This window comes from Odocoileus virginianus, chromosome 16 (assembly GCF_023699985.2).
Source record: "Odocoileus virginianus isolate 20LAN1187 ecotype Illinois chromosome 16, Ovbor_1.2, whole genome shotgun sequence".
Taxonomy (NCBI): Eukaryota; Metazoa; Chordata; class Mammalia; order Artiodactyla; family Cervidae; genus Odocoileus; species Odocoileus virginianus.
The window spans coordinates 51,795,447-51,818,393 of NC_069689.1; the positions used below are offsets into that span (position 1 = coordinate 51,795,447).

At 44.1% G+C, this 22,947-nt stretch overlaps 1 protein-coding gene across 2 annotated transcripts in view; it reads right to left on the reverse strand.

Annotated features, from left to right (window-relative positions):
• SLCO3A1 (solute carrier organic anion transporter family member 3A1) overlaps nucleotides 1-22,947 on the reverse strand; it is a 458,121-nt gene that overhangs the window by 67,505 nt on the left and 367,669 nt on the right. Inside the window, exon 11 of one of the 2 annotated variants that reach the window (XM_070478193.1) lies at nucleotides 15,974-16,633. The exons of the other annotated variant lie outside the window; for it this stretch is intronic. Coding sequence (XP_070334294.1) covers nucleotides 16,551-16,633 — 83 coding nt within the window. The 3' untranslated portion in view covers nucleotides 15,974-16,550. Of the gene's footprint in view, nucleotides 1-15,973; nucleotides 16,634-22,947 lie in introns of those variants that run through there. 2 annotated transcript variants of the gene reach the window in all.

Sequence of the window (22,947 nt, forward strand, 5' to 3'; positions counted from 1 at the left end):
ATGGCTTTGAGTTAGAGGTAGTGACTTCTGTTACTCAGTCCAGTTCTTAAGCTTGAGTGACTTCCATTGCCAAAGGGCCTTGGCTTTTGAAATGACTCTTTGCTCTCTGTTACCACATCCTTCCACCAAGCAACTTACAGAATAGCTTACCAGATTGAAAGGAGAAGAAAAAGGACCAAGAGAGAAAAGTAACTACAAAAAGAAAAATTCATTAGTATCTCAATCCTGAATATTCATTGGAAAGACTGAAGCTCCAATACTTTGGCCACCTGATTCAAAGAGCCAACTCATTTGGAAAAGATGCTGGGAAAGATTGAAGGCAGGAGAAAGAGGCAACAGAGGATGAGATGGTTGGATGGCATCACCATCTCAATGGACAGGAGTTTGAGCAAACTCAGGGAGATAGTGAAGGACAGGAAAGCCTGGTGTGCTGCAGTCCATGGGGCCGCAAAGAGTCAGACATGACTTAGCAACTGAATAACAGTAACATCTCAAAAGCATTATTCTGTTGCATCAATATAGTAATACTTCAGTATTGAGAGGAGTAAATAAAAAATATATGGGAAGAGCGTCAGGCTGAGTATGATAGAGAAGAGATTTCATGACCTGGGTTAGCCTTCTCTTTTCCCTCCAGCTGAAAGAATCACAATTTCCACTGGCTTGTATTCTGTTGCATCAAGCATGGCTCCTATGAGCATCAACACCATCACCACTGTCCCCTCCTTCGCCCTGAAGATGTGGCACTATCTGGTGGTCAGAATGGACATTGTGCTTTTCCACTTAGAAGTCCAGAAAGAAACACCCAACTTCACAAAGTATTCACAGCACATACTTTAGCTAAAGGACTGGGCCTTCCCTGGTGGTCCAGTGGTTAAGACCTTGCTTCCAACACAGGGGGTGCCTGATCAGGGAGCCAAGATCCCACATGCCTCAAGGCCAAAAAACCAGAACATAAACAAAAGAAGCAATATTGTAACAAATTCAGTAAAGACTTTGAAAACAGTCCACATCAAAAAAAGAAAACTTAAAAAAATAAAGAAGTTAAGGAGTAAATGACGATGCCATGGAGGGGTTAATATATGTTTAAATTGTTTGAGACTCTATTTCAGCTCTCATTGAATCCTAGAGCCAAAGGTATGTGAGTGAGGTTAACATCCACTTTAAAGGACCTGCCATCTCTTGCTTTGTGTTCTGGTTAACTGTGTTTTTGACCTCAAGTCCTCCCTGAGGGCAGGACTAGCATAGACTTGTTAGTGGTTAGAAAGTGGCTGCTGTATTCTATTTTCTGATTCCCTGGTTTTATTATGGTTTACCCCCATAAAAAGCTACCCACTCAAGAAAAAGATGGAAAGAGGTATATTTCCTCAACCCTATCTAGGTTTATGATTTCTACGGATTCTTGTCTAAATGACCTATACTCATTCACACTTGCTCAGTCATGTCCAACTCTCTGTGACCCCATGGACTGTAGCCCATGAGGCTCCTTTGTTCATGGGATTCTCCAGGCAAGAACACTGGAGTGGGTTGCCATGCCCTGCTCCAGGGGATCATCCCAACCCAAGGATCGACCTCAGGTCTCCCACATTGCAGGCAGATTCTTTCCCATCTCAGCCACCAGGGAAGCCCTCAATCATGAAGATGCCTTTCAAATTCCACAGGACATGGCTGCCTTTAGAAACAGAAGTAGCCCATGGAAGCCCAAGGGGCCTTCTTTACCCTAGCATGGGGAAGGAGTGAGATTTCAGTTTATCTCGTCCCTGAAGCACAGACACTCAGTGAGGCTTCTTTTGTTCCCAAGGAGATGGTGAGGAAGAAAGGTGGGCAGAGGGGACTGGAGATCATTGGCTGGCAATGAACTCCACCACATCAACATTCCTATAGGATTTCCTGAGTAGCAGCTGACTGTAGCCCTCCGCAGGTCCTTGGGGAAAACAGCATGGCCAGGTTCCAGCCTGCAAATCAGATCAGATGCAAGGCCAGGATGTTGGCATGAGGAAATAACCAAAGGGCCTCTCGGTACTAACTTCTTTTACTTTCAAGAAAAACTGAGGCAATATCTTTTTAGCTGTGAGGTATCTGGAGACTGGAATGGGAGAAGGAGGTTTTGTAAATTTTGCTGCAGATTCAGAGTTTTGAGTCTCAATTTCTGTGCCTGCGGTGGCATAAAAATATGTTGCAAGATTAACAAGCAACATGTTTCTAGTTATTCTCCCCCTCCCATCCTCGCCTTAAGAAAATGTTTAGTTCTTTCCCATTTAAACTAGCCTGTGAAGCAACTATTGCCTTAATAAAGTGTTGGTAGAGCAGAAAAGAGTGAAGAGTTTAAAAGTTTGGACTTTTGAGTATCAAAATTCAACACCTTGGATGATGACGATTGTAAGAAGCAAATTCTCTCCTGCTCTCCACTAAATTAAAATCCTCTGACACAGAAGAGGGAAAGGAGAATCAGGGTGGGCGAGACACAGAGGTAAGCTGGTAATACCTGGAAGGTATCCTGAGTTTCTGTTAATCATTCCAGGGTTGGGTCACATCATTATGGAACCCCTAGGTAGGTTAGAGGATGCTTCAAGAGCACTTGTCTTTCTGCTCGACCAAAGCCTGTGGTATTGGCAAGTGTGTAGAATCCCCTTGAGGTCAGCATGGAATGGAAAGGAATAGGTTAGAAATGGCTGCTTGGCATTTCTTTAGGCAGAAACATCCTGAAACAGTCTTAGAGTTTTACTGAGACCCTAGTCTTTGAGTCTAGAGTGTCTTAGAGCTTCCAGCAATGGTAGACAGCAGCTAAAATTCCTTAGAGCCCTGAAAAAGAGTGTGGAGGTAGCTGAGATAGAGTCAGCCTTGAAGAATCCAGAGATGGGGATATGGGGGATGAAAGATGACCTTATTTCAGTCTCTATACCTTGCAGCAGATTTTTTTTTTTTTTTTCCTCGTAGAAGACTAAGAAGTGATGGCTGCAATTTCTTGAAGAATCCAGACTGTATCTTTGCCCAGGGTCCCTTTCCAGCCCTTTGACTTGTGACCTTCTGCTGTAGAGTCCCCACCTCCTAGCCCCTTCATCTTCAGAAGGGGTGTAGTGTGGTGGTCTAGGTTTGCACTGTCTGGTTTAGTAGCCACTAGATGCAACTGACTATTTAAGTTAATTATAATCAAATTCAAAGTTCAATGTGCCAAGTGGCTACCACAATGAATAGCCCAGTGTAGGGCACTTCCATCGTTGCTGGAAGTTCTATTGATCAGTGCTGTGGCCTTGCCAGTAATGCTAAGATGCAGACCACTAACCACCTTCTCTTCTCCTGACACACACATACTCACGCATCCACCCACAACTGAGTTGGTCCACAGAACCCTGTCTCCAGTTTCTGAGCTGGCATTCTCCTGGATGTGGCCACATTCAATTAGTGGTGTTTCTTTTGCTGACACTTCCTGGCCTCCATGCTACACTCACCACCACCACCAGAGCCCAGAGAGCTGTGAGTGACATGATGACTTGTGTGGATGTTCATGGATCCTCCCAGGGGCTGGTTGTCCTGATCGAACAGGAAGAGGAGGCTTTCCATTCAGAACAGAGAGCTTCATCAATTCCAGAAGCCACCATGCCCGTCAGAAGCATCAACTGATGTCAAGTGTACTAAGACTGGAAAAGGGGAAGCCAGCACCCTCGAGTGGAGAAAGAAGTCACAGAGGTTGGGGTTTGAACCCCAGCTCCACTCGTTCTTAGCAGAGGCTTGGGATGCCTCCTTCCTTCTCTGAAAAATGAGACGACTATACCTGCCTTATAAAATTGAGTGTGGGGATAAATGTGAAATACCTAGAACAATGGCTACCATATAACTTGGCCTTGGTAAATAACAGCTGCTATTTTTACTTCTCAGCTGCCCTCTGGGATAATCTTGCTTTTTTTTAGGGTAGGGCAGAAAGAGGGAGGAAAAACAGCAGTGGCTCCCTGATCCACAAGTCCCTGATCCATCTTGCCATCTGGCATCATGAGAAATCATCCTGCTTAATTTGTGAAGATTACTTCATGCCTCCGGCTACACCCGGTTTACTCTGGTGGGTGTTAGGCTTTTTTCAGGTGTGGTGGTGCCTTCAAGTGCCTGGAGGGGTGAATTTAAAAGCAATCTCTGGGGTCTACTTTGAGGGTCTTTTAGAGAAGGAATCCCAAGTGTCTTTTCAGTAAGAGTTGAGTATAGGGTACTGGATACAATGGGATATTACTCAGTCATAAAAAAAAGAATGAAATAATACTGTTTTCAGCAACATTGATGGACTTATCGATTATCATACTAAGTAAAGTAAGTCAGAGAGCGAAAGATAAATATTACATGATATTACTTATATATTGAATCTAAAAAATAGTACAAATGAACTTATTTACAAAGCAGAAACAGAATCACCAACAATGAAAACAAATTTATGGTTACCAAAGGGAAAGGGGGAGGAGGGATAAATTGGGAGAATAGGATTAACAGAGCACACTACTACATATAAAGTAGATAAACAAGGATTTACTCTATAGCACAGAGAACTATATTCGATATCTTGTAGTAAACTATAATGGAAAAGAATAAAGAAGAATATCAGTATATACATATGTTTATGTATAACCAAATCACTTTGCTATACAGCTGAAACTAACACAATGTTATAAGTCAACTATATGTCAATTAAAAAAGAATTATCAATCCAGAGTGACTTATTTAGATTAGGCTAAAAGGAGATGGGAGAATAAGACACTCTTAGTTCTGGTCTTCCTCGTGTGATCTCAGGAGTGATTTGGTCAATGATAGATGGTGTGTATAGTTAAAGTAGCTCCGAGTATCAGACCTTGCACCTGGTAATGTTGTCTATTTTTTTAGGCTACTGGAGAAGTAATTGACTTAATGCATCAAAAACGTTTAATGTATTTTTATACGATTATCTTAAGCAGAGTCAGGACTAAAGAATTAAAAAAGACATTGTCTGTAAGGAATATATCTCAATAGAGAAATATAATATATCGACTGTGATTAATACAGTGAGTATAAGTGACGTGAGAGCAAAGGATTGTGGGATCTAGCAAGAAACCATCACTCCTGGTGAAGTAGTGGGGGAAACAAATCAGTGGACTCTCTACTGACTTACAGGTACACTAAGCCTCTCCCAGCCCAGCTTTTGCCTGTGAGACCCCAGTGGAGGGGCCAACCTGGATTTGAAAGATGCCACAGTCATCCTGGAGATAACTGGAGTTGGCAAGACATCACATGGGAACTACTATGGAAACTAGATATTGAGCCATTGGCAAAAAGCCAAGCTTAATGAAGCAATCATAGATAGCACTCTGGTTCTCTATAATGTTTGTGCTTGGTGTTGAAGGATGGATGAATTTAAGCCAAGGGAGGCAGTTATAACAGGGATGTCAGGTCAAAGGAATTGAAGTTGAGTGCCCAGCCATGTTCTCTGTGTAGGTCATAATGGGGAAAAGATTAGAGACTGGCCAGGGACTTAGTTTCTGATCATCAGAGACCTTGGGACCCAAATTCTGCTAGGTCGTGGTGCCTCCTTCCTTTGCCTGCCTTTATTTAGAGTAGGTGTTAAGAAATGTAATTTCTGGATTATGCTATATGAGCATTTAAAATTGTAGTAGACATTGGCAAATATGTCTTCTGGAATGACCATACCAGTTTAGACTCTAGCAGCATGTGACCATACCAATTTATACTCCAGCTCATTGCCCTGTACCCTGACACAAAATGTTATATAAAAAAAAAAAAATCTTTACCATCCTGCTAGGTCAAGATGACCTTTAATTTTTAAAATATTTTTATTTTCTTAATTACTAGTGAGTTTGAATACCTACAGGACATTGTGTTTCCACTTTTATGAACCTCCCATTCATGTTATTTGCTCTGCTTTCTATGAGATTTACTGAGACAATGGCAACCCCTGGATTTGCCTAATTCAGCAGTTCTTGTTGTTTCTCTTTTTTGTGTCAATATGGAGAGACTCATTATATGTTCTGACAGTAGTTCTTTGTCATTTATAGATATTTCAAATATTCTCTTTAGATTTCATATATGCTGTTTTAGGTTGTGGATTCTTTAATTTTGAAATAGTCAAATCTATCAATTCTTTTATTTACAGATTTTTGCATTTCAAATCTTTTTAGGAAATCCCCAAACCATGAATATATCTTCCTAATTTTCCTAAATCTTCATAGTTTTTAAAGATTCTTAACTATTTTAGACCATGTTGGGTATGTACTCTTCACTGCTGAGAGGCAGTGAGTCAAATTCATTTCCAAATTTTCTCTCCAACCCATAAGTTGAGTAGTTCAGAATTTTCCCAGCAATTTTAAGTCCCCCATTCTAGTGTCTGTTTATAATTGTTCTTCTGAGTCTCCAATCTATTCATCTAGTCTTGTAAAAATGCCATACCTTTTATTAACACTGACTTTTGAGAAGGCTACTCTTTAGACACTGCACTTTTTAATTTTTATGTTCATAATTACTGTGCCTATTCTTGAGCATTTCCTTTTGAATAATCAGTTTATGAGTTTCCATAAAAGCTCCTATTGAGATTTTCTTGAGCATTGTATTGCAATCACTACAGGAAAAAATAAATCACATCTTCCAAGTATTTAACCATCCAATCTTGGAATATGGTAGGAATCTATTTTTCAAGTTATTATCTGTGTCTTTGAAGATGGCTTTACAGTTTTTCTTTAAATAATAGGCATTTCTGTTAGGCATTTTTATGAGTTATGTGTATTGCTCTCATGAATGAGGTAGTATCATTATTACTCAAATTTTTATTAAGCACAAAATAATAAAATCTTTGTAAAACAAACTCAGTTGAGTATAGCCTTCTCTGTAGCTATGACTTAGCATTCTGTTCTTTTAGACATTTGAAAGAAGGTAGGGTTTTTCTAATTCCTAAGCAGGTAAAAATTTTCTACTCATTAGGACTTGAGCAACAGAACCACGTCTCTACACGCAGTGTGTCCCAGATAGAAGGGTGTGCAGATTTCTACCATTAAGGGATGACTTGTCTGCACACCCTCTCAGATAGAAGGGTGTGCAGATTTCCACCATTAAGGGATGAGCCTACAGAGGCAGGAGAATGGTGAACATCAACTTACCACATTACTAATTTATGCACACAATTGTGGTGTTCTAATTGCCTTGATGAAAATGAAAGAGGAGAGTGAAAAAGTTGGCTTAAAGCTCAACATTCAGAAAACTAAGATCATGGCATCTGGTCCCATCACCTAATGGGAAATAGATGGGGAGACAGTGGAAACAGTGTCAGACTTTATTTTTTTGGGCTCCAAAATCACTGCAGATGGTGACTGCAGCCATGAAATGAAAAGACGCTTGCTCCCTGGAAGGAAAGTTATGACCAACCTAGATAGCATATGAAAAATAGAGACATTACTTTGCCAACAAATGTCCATCTAGTCAAGGCTGTGGTTTTTCCAGTGGTCATGTATGGATGTGAGAGTTGGACTGTGAAGAAAGCTGAGCGCCAAAAAATTGATGCCTTTGATCTGTGGTATTAGAGAAGACTCTTGAGAGTCCCTTGGACTGCAAGGAGATCCAACCAGTCCATCCTAAAGGAGATCAGTCCTGGGTGTTCATTGGAAGGACTGATGCTGAAGCTGAAACTCCAGTACTTTGGCCACCTCATGTGAAGAGTTGACTCATTGGAAAATACCCTGATGCTGGGAGGGACTGGGGGCAGGAAGAGAAGGGGACGACAGAGGATGAGATGGCTGGATGGCATCACCGACTCGATGGTCATGAGTTTAAGTAAACTTCGGGAGTTGGTGATGGACAGGGAGGCCTGGCGTGCTGCGATTCATGGGGTTGCAAAGAGTTGGACATGACTGAGCAACTGAACTTAACTGAACTGCCTTGATAAGCCATCTATTCACACTAGAAAAGATTACCTTATATTTAAAAAAGGAAAAAGTATGAGAATCTTTCTAAAACCAAAAGTTTCAGGTAAATATTTAGAAAGATCATTAAATGTTCTTCCAAGGAGTTGAGGATAGTACAAATTTTGTTGTTCTTCAGCTGCATTAGATAATTTATGGACTTGGTTTGCTCTAAGGGTACATTTCAATGTATCTTGAAATTCTCAAAGCTAATCATGGTCTTGGGCCTCGCTGGTTGCTCAGACAATAAAGAATCCACCTGCAATGCAGGAGACCTGGGTTCGATCCCTGGGTTGGGAAGATCCACAGGAGGAGGGCATGGCAACCCACTCCAGTATTTTTGCCTGGAGAATCCCATGGACAGAGGAGCCTGGCGGGCTACAGTCCATTAGGTAGCAAAGAGTCAGACATGACTGAGTGACTAAGAACATAACCACGGTCTAGAACCTGAGAGTCATTTTCAAGTGTGCAGCAGATATGGGACATATGCATTTTCACTTCTGCAATAGCTTTGTGTGAACTTTTCTTTCTCATGTGTGAAAATGTGAAAGTGACCTGTTCTTCCAGGCCAGTTAAAGCTGGTGGTCCTCTCTGGCAGCCATCTTGGAATTCTTAGCAAGATGGTTTTAATTTTCCTCTATGACAGTGAAGTGAGCACTCATGAGAAGACACCTTTCGTCTTCTGGATTTTTCTGGTGGCAAAGTAAAGCTTTATGTCTTTCTTATCTCTACCTCACAGACGTATTTCAAGCACCTAAGAAGTATGCCAATGTAGAATGTAGACTGCCACCAACACTCATAAATAGTTGCATATACAGTCATGTAACTAAAAGATACCAAATATCTGGAGGTTTGGGGAGAGATAAACAGTAGGCAAAGATTTAGAAATAAAAACTTAGACCTGTATTCATAAGAACAAGTAGAGTATTGGTTAACCCCCAAAAGGGAAAGGAAAAAATCCTTTGTCATTCAGGACCCGTAAATGTAGACCCTACTCATCACTTCTAGCTTGTTATGAAACTGAGAATTAAAGCGTCTGTAAACTCAATTTTTAAAGGTATTTTGAGCCAAACCTGCATTTGACTATTTGATAACTTGGAGAGTTTAAAGACAAAAAATAGTTTAAATTTGCAAAGTGATTACATGGTATCACATTTTGCCTACTATTTAAAACTCTCAAACATGGAGATGTATTATTCGCTTGAAATACTTGCAGAATTGACTTTACCATGAAATCCTATGTCTTTTATAGATCTCTTGATCTTTGTTTAAGAGTAGGATTAGTGTCTGTGTGGTTTATAAAACCATCTTAGTTGAAGCTTCTCAGAAGTACATGATGTTTATAAGGGTTGAATGCATGCTGATTTCGGGGAAGGAATTAATACATAATTTGAATTCAGAGTACAGGCTTTAAAAAAATATGATCCAGCTTGAAGAAGCATTTCTGAAATACCTCTGGGGAATAAATTTCTTTTATTAATCCAATCAGCCATTGGATGTCATTCTTCCAATTTAATTATGTTTATCTGCCAATGAGTGACTCTGCTTCTTAGGCATGTAATTTCAGTGGGTGCAAATGGTGATGGCAAATAATTGTCCTCAGGGAGATAACTGTTCTTGTAATTATTTACCCATGCAAGTTAGCTCAGTTAAAAATTTAATCTTCTGTCAGGTGACGTGGCAATGTGAGAAATTGAGTTTCCTATGTCCTCAACTAGAAGAGCCCTCGCATTTCATAGGCATTTTCTGGGTGCCAAGCACAGTGTTAAGTGCTTTATATACATTATTCCACTAAATCCCACCATCTTCATATGAAGTGGGCTTGATTATCTTCATCTTATTTGTGACAAACCCACAGTCCTATAGATGGCAAGTAGAGGAACCTAGCTTCAAACCCAGGCCAACAGGCTGGTATGAAATAAATCCTATTCTACAGGGTGTTTGCAAATAAATGAGGAGGGAGCATTTGTAAAGAATTTAGCCCGGTGCCTAGTACATTGTTATCCCTATCCTCACATCTGTCATAGAGATTTTATTTCTGTGATCACAGCCTGCCTCCTTCCAGAAACCCACTCCAACCGACAGGGCAAAGCATCATTGTTATTTAGTTGTTAAGTCGTGTCCAGCTCTTTTGCGACCCCACGGATTATATAGCCCACCAGGCTCCTCTGTCCATGGGATTTCCCAGACAAGAATACTGGAGTGGGTTGCCATTTCCTTCTCCAGGGGGATCTTCCCCACCCAGGAATCAAACCTGCATCTCTTGCATTGCAGGTGGATTCTTTACAGCTAAGCCACTGGGGAAGTCTACAAAAACCTCATGCCTGCATCCTAAATGAGAGAGTTCTTTGGATGGCTTTGCACACCCCATGTCCTTGAGAATTCCTCATCTGGCTGCTGTGGTCCTTAGGGATTCTCTCCTCTCTGAATCCCCATTACTGCCGTGTCTCTGTTTATTAATAATAGGGCCTGGATGTAGAGTATATTGCAAAAGTCTTTTTATTACATGGAGGCTTGTTTTTCTTCAGATTGCAGATTTATTGTGTACCAGGCTTTCTTGGATCTCTCCACAGGGTCTCCTAGGGTACATGGCTCTATACCAGACCCTGGATCAATACTTTTTGATTAAGTGTGAAACCTACAAGTCATTAACTACCTGAAGCCTAGGAGGTGCAGAGGGCTGGGGTGCAAGGCAGCTACTTGCATGAAAAGGTGGGCGATTCTCTTGAGGGCTGTCATCCGTCATCAGTGCCACCTGATGGTTGGCCTTCCTCTTTTGATGATCTTTGCGTAATGTGTTGTGGCATGCCAGGCGAGAGCTTTGGGGGCGTTTCCCTCTTCAGTAAAAACAGGTACTGATAACTGCCTCCTTTCCCATGCCCCATCTGTGCTCCTAGTACACAGGGCTGTGGAAGAAGGGGAGCGATTACATTTTAGAGGGAGAACAGATGTGTGTTAAGAGTGACATTGACACTCTTTGGGGGTTTTCTGCCCCCAAATTCAGAGAATGGAGTCCCCAAAGCAATTTCTGGTGAAATTTGCAGTTATGTTAAGAAGGGGAGGCTGACATCTTGCACCCTGGGGGTATGAGCTAGCCGGCTTGTTCCGCTGCTATCAGAGTAGGCTGGATCAAGGTACAGGAGTACCCTGGAGTGATGGAACCAGGGAGGAGGGAGATAAGGACATCCCTCAGAACCAACTAGTACAGAGATCTGGGACTCATGGCTCTGTTCCTACCTCGTGCCTGAGCTCCGGCTAGTGGGGAAGGTGAGGCTGGGGGCTGTGGGTTTCCCAGGGAGTTGCAGAGCCTAGGGGAGCTCCTGAGATGGGTTTCCTGGGGCCTGCCTGCTCCCACACCAGCACTTTTCAGAAGGCGCTTGGGCAGCAGGGACAGCCAGTGATGGCAGCAAGCATAGCCCTGGGCAGTCTGGTAAGCAAATCTCCCTTCTCTCTTCACTTTCACACCATGGTCTGGAGCTGAGTTCGGCCAGAGAAGAGGAAGGTGGTGCGAGAGAGAGCAGATCAAGCCTCCCCTCTTTCTGGGCCCCTAGAGCTGAAGATCTGTCTGGCCTGCCCTCATTGGGGAAGGCTTGAATGGAAGATGCACCAGGAATTCTCAGATGGCCAGGACCAGCTCTTAAGAAGTGAAGTGAAGCTATTTTAATGAGTAAGAATGACTCAAAAAATTTAAGGAATTGACTGATTAAGTCATTTCGTGAGCAGTATGCAGCAGGAAAGAGGGTTTTCCAAGAAGCAGAGTGGTAGCAAATACTGGTAAATGGAAGTTGCTTTGTAGTTAAATGACTGAGGACAAGACTTCTCAGTGACACTCATCACTTCTTGAGCTCCACCAGGGATGGATGCGGGGCTGTGCCTACACTGAATTCTCATGATGTCTCTGCAAGGAGGCTGAAACCTTTCCATCTCAGAGCCACATGGGGCCGAGGTTCAGAGTGGCGACCTGATTTGCCAACCCGACAAGGTGAGCAAGCAGCTGAGCTGAGCTGCAGACCTGTTGCTTGCTCTTTCCACCACGCCATCCTGACTTCCTACTGCCCCCAGCCTACTGTGTGCAGGGAGCCTCATGGAGTCCTATCCGTACTAACTGAAAATCATGGCCTTGCTTTAAACCTAACATGCGTCAGTTCGAAATATGGAATGGATGGAGGGACACCAATCATCTCCCCCAGAGCTCATATTCCCAAGAAGTGCAGGACACCCCTGAAGAACAGGGTGCAGCCAAGTCAGACAGAGGGCCTCCAAGGAATTTTTTTAAAGCCCTGTCCTCACCACATGTCTGAGTTCTCCGTCTCTGCTCCCTGCCTTAGTCTTTTTTTCAGGACTGATCTGCTGATAGCATCTGAAGAAATGATGGGCAATGACATGCTTCTTCAAGGGTCACATTTACAGAGAAAGTCGCCATTTAAATAAAATCTTACCTCCAGTGTCCTGCTGAAGACATATATCTCCTCAATGTTCATAGAAGCACTATTTATGATAGCTAAGACATGGAAGCAACCTAAGTGTCTGTCAACAGATGAATGGATAAAGAAGATATAGTATGTGTGTGCGTGCTCAGTCATGTCTGACTCTCTGTGGCCCCATGGACTGTAGCCTGCCAAGCTCCTCTGCCCACTGAATTTTCCAGACAAGAATATTGGAGCAGGTTGCCATTTCCTCCTCCAGGGAACCTTCCCAACCCAGGGATGAAACTTGTGCTCCTTGCATTGGCAGGCAGGTTCTTTACCAGTAGCATCACCTAAGAAGTCTATATATAACATATATATATATTTCACTATATATAGTGGAATATCACTCAGCCATAAAAAAGAAATAATGCCATTTTCAGCAACATGGATGAACCTAGAGATTATTACACCAAGTGAAGTAAGCCAGACAGAGAAAGACAAATATCATATGGTATTGCTTATATGTGGAATCTAAAAAGGAAAAAAGATTCAAAGGAAATTATTTACAAAACAGAAATAAACCTACAGAGATATAAAAGAAGCTTATGGTTACCAAAGGGGGTAAGGGAGCGGAGGGTTAAGTTAGGTGTTTGGATTAACAGATACACACTACTATATATAAAATAGATAAACAAGGACCATCCTATAGCACAGGGAACTGTACTCAATATTTGGTAATAACCTATAAGGGAAAAGAATCTGAGAAATGACTTAATATAAATGAATCACTTTGCCATACACCTGAAACTAACACAGACTTGTAAATCAGCTGTACTTCAATAAAAGAAAGCTTAAAAAAAGACCTGTGTCTCCCTTCATAGCACTGCATTGTAATGTTTAATCATTTGCATTGGAGTTAAAGGATGAGGCAAAGATTATTTTAGAAACAACGGAAAGAACAGCCTTTTTCTTTGTGAGCTTTTCTTTTTCTTTTTTAACCCATATTGAGCACTGCTTTTACTATGAAAATTTAGTTGCCTTCCTGCACAATAATGCCCCAAAGAAAGGGAAGAGTTGGAATGGGAGTGAGTTGAGCTTCTGGGGTGAGAAAGGAGCCTGTTGCTAAGCTAAGGGGTGTAAAGCCTGAAGACAGAGGTTCCCACCTCCGTTTCACTGGGAGATGGTTCAGTTGCACCCGGGGGTTGTGGGCAAGTTGTCAGTGACAGGTGATGAGAGGACTCTCACAGGAGAAACTCTCCTTCCAAACGAAGATGCTGGCTTCTGCCACGTCATGTCTGAGTCCCTGAGCCTGTGTTTCAGATTCCTGGTCAGATGACTCATGCACCGGTCACCCTGCTGTTGTGTTCCAGGCTGCTTGCTATCTTCATTTCACCCCTTAATTACCTTAGGGGGAAGAGGGAAGTGAGGCTGTCCATTGAAACACTCTCAAAGATCTGCAAAGCCCTCCTCCAGGGATCTGGTAACTATGTGTTTATGCATTTCATACATGCGAAGTGGGAACGTGAGAACTCAGAAAGGTTGAGATACTTTTTAAAGTGCTTTCTGGAAAGCAAAAGCTTGTCTCTGTCCTCTGCATTAATTACAGACATTTCTCTGCAGAGTTATGGACACAGTTCTATAGCAGGAGTTCCTGAAATAACAAAGCCTAAAAAAGAAAAACAGGCAGCTCTTTGTGAAGTGGATGTGCTCCTGGTGGTTCTGAATCTATACCCAAGGCCACAGAAACAGCTTGTTTTTATTTCAGTTGAGTCAAACACTTAGGTGCATGACTAACCCTTCCACATAGACTCAAAGAAAGGTCAAGTTGGATTTTCAGATCTAGATCAAGATGGAACAAATGTATATGTAGTTCAAAGCCCCAGTGGCCTGTGATATGACATCGGCAAGAAAACGGCATTTGGATTATCTAAGCTGTCTGTTCTCCCTGAGTTGTTTGAACAACCTGTGTGCACAGCTCTCTCATGGACCTGCTTAAATACTGAAGGATGAATCTCTTGATTCCCCCAATAAGATGTCTTTATGAAGTTCAGATAAAATAGAGGGGAGTGTCAGTTTTCCATAAATTGACCACCTCAATGGCGGAAAAGGTAGCAAGAGGAAAGAAATTGGACTGCAGATGAAAAACAAATGTGAAATTTTGGACTGAGAGCATGGATGCCATAAGCAATACCCTCCCCTGCTTCCGTCTTCTGCCTCCGACTGAATTTCCAGTGCAAATGAAGCCCAGCTCCCACGAGGAATCACTAACTACTTTTTTGGCTGTTTCAGCATCTTTTCACATCATGATGGGAAATGTTGAAATTGCATTTTCTTGGGATTTTTATGCCAGAGAGAATAAATCATGCTGTTTCGCAAAAGAAAAAGAAAGGAAAAGAAACAATCACATAAATAACAGGGTCAGGCGGAAAAGAAGTCCTCGAGGCAGCTGTGAACCAGGTAATAGGGCCTCAGAGAAGGTCACTCACCCAAGCATGTGCTTTTCTGGGTCCACAGACTCCAGAGTGACAGAATCATGCAGGGCTGAGGAGGGTACAGGCCTCAAGGAATACTCGCTTGACGAGCTCGGATTTCAGGTGAGCTCAAATGCAAATGATGAGGGTATGCGGGCAAGATCCAGGCTAGATGGGGATATGAGACCGTGGGTCAGTTATCGGGGTCAGCCCCACATGAGGGCTGGGGCCATCCTGGACCTTTGGTTCGAATGACAGAGGCTGAGCCCCAGCTCCTGGAGCTCCTGTCTGGCCAGGGATGTAGATGTAATGATTGTAGTGAGGATTCTGACATGCACATTGGTGGCAGCCAATCAACCTGACTGTCCCTAGGAGGTCAGAGTCCCACCAGTGGACTAAGGATGTAGTAGAGAAGGTAGCCAATTAGGAAGTGGCCTCACAAAGACTGGGAAGGCAACTGAAGCTCCATCCATAGGGTGAGGCTTGTGGGAGGATCTATGGAACTAGAGAAAGAAAGGCAGGTGCTATTGGTTGCCTCAGAAGGGTGGGGCTAAAGTCAGAGCCCCAGAGGTTGATGAGTCCGAGGTTGTTTGTTTATCATCCATCCATTCTTTCAATTGTACAATGAGCATCCATCAAACATCACACACTATCCTAGGCAGTGTACCCTGAGAGGAAGCCATTCGCCACTCTCTCAGGGGTTTACAGACAATGGGAGAACCAGAAAGGAAAACCAGATGGTGATGGTCCAGGATTACAGAATGGATCAACAGGAACCAGAGCTGTGTCTTAGAGCATCTAATTCCAGCCGGAGGCTGGGGAGCAATGAGCAAGTACCATTTCTCTGTGAAACACTATACTGCCTTCACATGGGATTTCACTGAAGCCTCACCACAATTGTGTAAAGCAGGTGACAGTATTCCCATTTTACAGATGATGAAACTGAGGCTCAGAGGGGTCAGGTCACTTCCCAAATGCCACACCGGTAGGGAGTGCTGGGGTGAAGTCGAACCCAGGTCTGTTTTGGCTCCTAAGACTGTGCTCTTGTGAACAATTCAAAGCCCATAAATACAGAACACACACAGCCAGAAATACTCTCTTTAAGAGACTTTTAGGATTGTTCTACCCAAAGACACAAGAAGAGAAAGATAATAGAGATTACAGCGTGAGACCGAGGAAGAATTAAAATAGTGCTTTTAATATAATTTTCAGCAAACGTACAGTAGGTAGTTTACATGACATATTTCTAAACTGCTCATCTGGAAAATATAAGCTGCAAAAATACAGAATACCACACTCAAAATCTATTGAGCATGTGCTTTTTCCCCCCCTCTGTTCTATGAAACGGTAATTTTTACCCCCTTCTATTGAAATCCAGCCTTGGCTGCTTTCAGAACTGTTGGAGCCCCCGCTCAGAGAAGCACTTCCAAGAGGGGGTTTTCTAAAGCATGTCAGCAGGCCATCCCCACAGGAGCCAAAGGAGGGGTGGGCAGAAGAAATTTGCACACCAGGCCAATAGGGCTCTTTAGTGATCCAGGAAAATGCCTACTCCAAGGGTTTGGAGGACTCCGGGCCACAGACACCTGCTCGGTCCTTGTCACAGGCCTGCGCTTGGGGCCTCAAAGGACCACACACTGGCCGGACGGCCCCCACGGGGACCCTTGGGTTCTCGGACAGGACAGAGCACGCCAAGTCAGGCCTGCGAGGTCTGTGGGCGGTGGCGGGCTCTTCTCTGCAGGAAGAGGGCCAGGCCCTCAGCTTCTCACAAAGGAGTCTTCTGAAGGTGACTGTGACTCGGGGCAGGCTTTCTCAGTCTCAATGTCTTGGTACTCTGTGCCTAAAGGGGGAAGGGGGGGAGAGAGCCAAGAGGAAAAAGAGATCGGTCTTTTCCAGTTTTCCTACTTATATTTTAGGCTTATATAATAGCAGGCTGGCTTTCCAGCGGATGGATAAGAGCAGGAAGTCAATAAAATGCCAGCTTGTGCTCCACATCACCCCAGGGAACCAGACTCCAAGCCCAAAGACCTTCATGTAGGCCGAATCTTTCTGAGAAACATTTATCTATACGTATCTATGCCAATGCCCATGCAGATGTTCTATGGGAATGAATAAGATGCAACTCCGTCATGAACTTATCTTCATCTTATCTGAGTCATTGGGGACAGACCTTGTGTTCCAGGACCCTATCATTGCAATCTCTGTTGAAGAGGTGACTCTGGGCCAGAGAGAACCTCTTGGCATCATAATGTCATGCTTTCTCCTCCAGCATTTGGGGCCAGTTACTTTTCATTCAGCCACAGAGGGTCACCACCTGCTGAGCAAAAGAATCTCCTTGTTGGAGTGAGGTTTTTAAGCCTCTGCCATGCTTCTGAAATAGATGCTGTGGCTTCATTTAAAAGGCATGAAAAACCCAGCTTAGTCCCTATCATGATATACAAGCCGTGGAGGTCTCCATGACCGTGACATGCAGCCTTCTGGTTCAATGAGAGCTGCAGTGGAACCATAGAATCCTCACTCGTTTTCCTGTCTTCTCTAGACTCTGGTACAAATGATGGAAATGTCTCTCCTTTCTTTTGCAGCTGAGATCTGGCTTACAGAAGAAGCTGGACAGTTTGGAACATCCTTTCTCAACTTTCACAAGGTCTGAGTTCTTACAGTCCTAGGGGCTCTGTTAGAAGCCAGGGGGGCAGGGAGTCGGGGAAGGTGGGATAGATGTGAGAGAACTGGGGTTGGTTCTTGTGTGCAGAATGAATAAGGTAGAAGACTATGAGGAGCTGGTCAGCTTTTGCCGACATGGCCCAGAGGGAGAAGGGGAGTGTTTTTAAAGATCTCCAGCATTTACTGAAGGAAAAAGGAGTTTTTTCTTATTTTAGAATTTTATGCCTGTAGACAAACTCTGAAGTTTTCACCTCCAGCTCTTAGCTCATTTCTCTATGAAACTATAGACTTCTGTGGTGGTTTCCAATAGTAGATGCCTTACAGGCCTCATCAAATCTTTCTGAGAAGGCAGATCTGTGTTCTCAGATTGGTGGCTTTTGGAGTGTCATGGAAAGAGCACTGGTTCAGGAGTCAGACAGACCTGGCATTGGCCCCTGGTGGCTTTCTAACTAGCTGTGTGACCTTGGGAAGCTTTGGTGTGCTGAGCCTTGGTTTTCTGATCTGTAAAGTGGGAATGATGATACTTTCAACTGTGGGAAAGTTGCTAAGGCCCCTGGCAGGAGGATGTGTGTGTGTGGGCTTATCACTCAGTCATGCCCAACTCTTTGCGACGCCACGGACTATAGCCCACTAGGCTCCTCTGTCCATGGGATCCTCCAGGCAAGAATATGGGAGTGGGTTGCCATGCCCTCCTCCAGGGGATCTTCCCAACCGAGGGGTTGAACCCAGGTCTCCTGCATTGCAGGTGGATACTTTACCATCTGAGCCAGCAGGGCATGCGGGTAGCAACCTCTTCATAAACATGAACTCCCAGCCCCTTTCCTCCATTAAGAGGCTGGGCTAGAGCACAATTTTTGTGTTAGTTGAGTTTCTCTTATAATGAAATTTTCTATGGTGCCTACTTCTACTTCATTTTATCACCTTCGATTATAAAATCCAACGGTTTTGACAAACCCAGCACCGTGAGAGTTACCTTCTATTAGGTTGGCATGAATTTAAGAAGAACATTATTTTCTGCGATTTAATGGGATGGTAAAATCTCAACCTATGGAATGTTAAACCTCCAGAAAATTTACTATAGTTGTTCCATCTGCTCTTGGTAAGAGAACATAATTACTTTACCTTATAGAAAAAGACTCAGAATGTGTGCTAATCTTCAATTATTGATTGGCCTGAGACATTAATACAAAAATTGAAATGCCTAGAAACTCTATTCCTAAAAGACTAGTACCTGATCACAGAGCAAGACATAGCTCCAACCAGTGGCCAGCATCAGTGTCTGATGCCCTGGGCTGGAGTCGAGTTCCTGAAGTTGATGCTGAGGACCTCAGGGGTGCCAGGTGGGAAACAGTGTCTGGGGTTTCCCACCGATGCTGTTGACCAGCACTGAGGACTGTCTCCCAGACACCTCAGCACTTTGAAGTTGCGTTTCCAAATGCATCAGAGCAGAGGCGTCTCCTGGTTCCTCTTACCTGCCTGCGAATAGCAGAATAACCCACGTGTGTTGATCACTCGGCTCTGTGGTTAAGTCTGGGAATAACAACAGGAAGAACGGATGTCCCAGAATACATCTGTGTTCTACAATACAACTGATACAACCTGTCTGAGTTGTTAGGGGGAATATGAGAGTGCAGGGAGCCCTGTAGTCCATTTGAGTAAGTCTTCTGAATAGGAAGTCCCTACAGGAGGAAAGGGGTCCCTCATTTCCTGCCCAGTATGGAGGGAGAATCCAAAAAGGCAAAGAACACAAGCTTTGGATTTGTTGACCTGGGTTTGAATCTCTGCTTTGTGACTTTGAGCCAATTCTGAAAGCTTTCCCAGCCTCATTTTACTGTCTTGTAAACTGAAGCTTAATAACAGTTTCTGCCTCATAGGACTATGTATGTGTGTGTGTGCATGCTCAGTAATGTCCAACTCTTTGCAATTACAGTCTGCCAGGCTCCTCTGTCCATGGGATTCTCCAGGCAAGAATACTAGGGTAGGTTGCCTTGCCTTCATCCAGAGGAGCTTCCCGACCCAGGGTTCAAACTCGAATCTCTTGCATCTCCTGCATTGGCAGACGGATTCTTTAACCACTATATGCTGGTTCATTGTAAGTAGTTGGTAAATGTTAGCTCCTATTATTAAATAGCTTTTTAGTGCCACTATTTCATACTGGTGGGAAGGAGGGAAGAAATTTGAAATACTATTCAGTATCTGGATTCACTCTTTTTTGTCGAGTTCCTACATTGTCTCCTCCCATGCCCACTTCCATCACTTAACAAAAAAGGATGATTACTCTGGTAGAGCTAGGGGGTGAGTGTCAGGGCTGGAAGAGACTGTAGATTGTATAGTTCCAATTCCCCTCCTTACACAGGAGAAAGATAATGTTGCTTTCATTGTAAACCCTGACAATAATGGGATACTTACCTCATTCTTGGAAAATGGGGTACCTGAATTAGAGTCTTTCAATGCATGACTCAGTGTGGGCTACAGCAGCTTCCACTGCTACAGTCCACTGGACTATATGCCATGCTGCTTCAGACCTCGGTGTTCTCCAGAACAGATTAGCATGCTACAGCCTTCCCCCAGCCACACCCAGAGACTGACTGTCTTTATAAACAAAGCTTTATTGGTGCACAGCCCACTCATCTGTTTCCACATTGCCTAGGGCTGCATCCCTGCTCTGACAAAGAAGTAGAGGCCACAGAGATTCTAGGGCCCTGAAAGCCCAAATGCTCGCCACCGGGCCCTTGCTGGAAGGTATCTGAACTTGCTCTGCTGGTTCTCTCAGTGGAGGGTCTCTTTCCCTGGATCCCTAACCCACTGCTCTTAAGTTCTTCTTTTCTAGAGCACTAGGTCTTCCTGATTCTTGATGCCACCAGGTAGAACTTCCCAGCGCCCTAAAACAGCTTTGTTCCCAGACATAGATAAATAGACCCTGACTCTTACAATGACGAAAGTAAAAAGTGAAAATGCAGTAACTTAGTTGTGTCTGACTCTTTGCGACCCCATGGTCTGCAGCCCGCCAGGCTCCCCTGTCCTTGGGATTCTCCAGGCAAGAGTGCCGGAGTGGGTAGCCACTTCCTTCTCCAGGGGATCTTCCTGACCCAGGGATGGAACCCGGGTCTCTTGCACTGTAGTCAGATTCTTTACTGTCTGAGCTACCAGGGAAGCCCTATTCTATTGCTTTTGTGTTCAGGTCTGTTTCTCTTATTAAACGGTGAGTTCTTAGAGGATGGGGGCTGTTAACCTTTCTACCTGTTTCAGGGCCTGGCATGTAGTCAAACTTTTAGAGTGAATAAACATGGTTGGAAAACATCAAGCTCATATAGTGCTCCCTCAAATGGCATTAATCCTGCAAAGGAAAACTGTGTTACCACATGGATGGTCCCTGAGAAACATGAGCTTTGTCTTTATCTCCACCACAGTCATAGATTTCTAAGGTGCTGGGGCATCCAGGCTTCTCTGAACTCCCCATTTTAGGCTTTTCAATTCATGTCCTCCCTGCCATGATAACTGAGCACTCTGAGGCGAGACAGGGGAGGCATGGGTGAGGGCTGTATGCAGAGAGTGTAAATTCCCCATGTGATCCTTGGTTTAAAGAAAAAGTGAAAGTGTTAATTGTTCAGTTGTGTCCGACTCTTTGCGATCCCATGGATGGTAGCCTGCCAGGCTCCCCGGTCCATGGGATTTCCCAGGCAACAATGCTAGAGTGGGTTGCTATTTCCTTCTCCAAGGGATCTTTCTAACCCAGGGATTGAACCCAGATCTGTGGCATTGCATAGAGGATTCTTTACTGTCTGAGCCCCAGGGGAAGCTGGGATCCAAGGTAACAGGCCCCATAACAAGCATCTGAACAATATCTTCTCTGCATTTTCTGCCAGTTAGAGAGTCCTGTTTCAGCAACTTATTCTTGAGCAGCCATAATACCCTAAGGGAGCCAGGTTGAAAGGCTATCAGTAGGACCGTTTGTTCTCAGAGAATTACGTCCTCATAGCTATTCAGAACTCAAGAACTTGAACTGGGTTGGGAGAGGTGGATAAGGAGGAAACAAGGAGGGAGGAGCAGAGAGAGGAGGAAAAGGGCTGTATTTACGCCTCGAACTAATTTCCAGGCCAAACTGAAATTCACTAACACCCTCTCTTGGAAAACGTGTCACCTCTGAGGGCGTGGATCTGGATTCTAACCTAAAGGGAAATGCACATCATGGTTGAAAGGAGGCTGTTGAGAGGTAGTGACGTGTGTTCAGGGGAGCAAGCAAGCCCTACTCTGTCCAGTACTTTCTCCTGGACAGACACTTTCTCTAAACCATCAAAAGAGGGAAGAACAGCACAGGGCAGCAAATATTCTGTCTGTTGGACTGAAAACCTTCTTGTCTGGTTTTCTCTCCTCATCCAAACCAAACCAACCAAACAGTGAGATAGGGTGACCACCCCCAAACAGGACAGAAGTTTATCCTGCCCGACTGCATAATCATTGTATTGATTTCGACAGGTTGGCCTTTATTGCTTCAAATCACTCAGGAGTGCCTTCGGGACTCCCAAGCAGGGCTTAGAATACGGGCCTGGTGGGCTTGACTGGGTGGAGAAGAAGCCACGCTTCCCAGGACCTGAACAGTTGGCAGCAAGACAACCAGCCTTGTAGGCTCACGGGGAGCCAACCACTACTTTTCCTCGGAGGGTTTCTCAGTGAGAGAAGGAGAGTGTGTGTGTGTGTGTGTGTGTGTGTGTGTGTGTGTGTGTGTGTGTATATTTCCATTTTACACTCTCCTAATAAGCAACCTGCTTTGGAAGTATGGAAGATAATCCATTGGCAACTATGGCGGAATCTTTTTCCTGAGAAACTTTAGTGGTGTGGCTGTCATCCTAGGGACTGGCTGGCCACCCTGTGTGGAACGTGTGTGCAAGTCCCCTCAGGAAATCTTGCCACATCTGAGTGCCTTCTGGGCACCAGGGACTGGTTTTGTGGAAGATAATTTTTCTGTAGCTGGGTGAGGGGGGAAGAAGAGGGGAAGGTTTCGGTGGTAATGTGAGCGATGGGGAAGGGGCAGATGTGGCTTCACTTGCTCGCCCACCTACTGCTCACCTCCTGCTCCGCACCCCAAGAGTTGGGGACCCCTGCTCTAGGTTATTATTGGAGATGAGAAAGTGGAATCGGGGATTTGAATGTATAGACACCACGTAGCCAATGTCTACAAACTATCACTAGGCAAAGCTATTCTGCTGGAGGGTTATGAAAAGCAATTTTTATGAATAAGCACGTTCCCTCCTGCTCTGAAGACATTAGGGAGTCTGTCAAAGGATTTCTCAGAAGCTCTCTGTTTCCCCTTATTATTTTGCCTGATAAGTGCTGCCAGCAAACTCCTTAGGGGACCTGTGAGCAGAAGCCTCTCTGGCTCCTTCGTTAGCTGTGAGAAGAGCCCCTGCGCGCAGTGGCCTCCCGGAGTGGAAGTGTCCCCGGGGTGTCTGGGAGCTTCACAGCATCCCCTGTGGAGGCGTGAAGAAGTCAGGC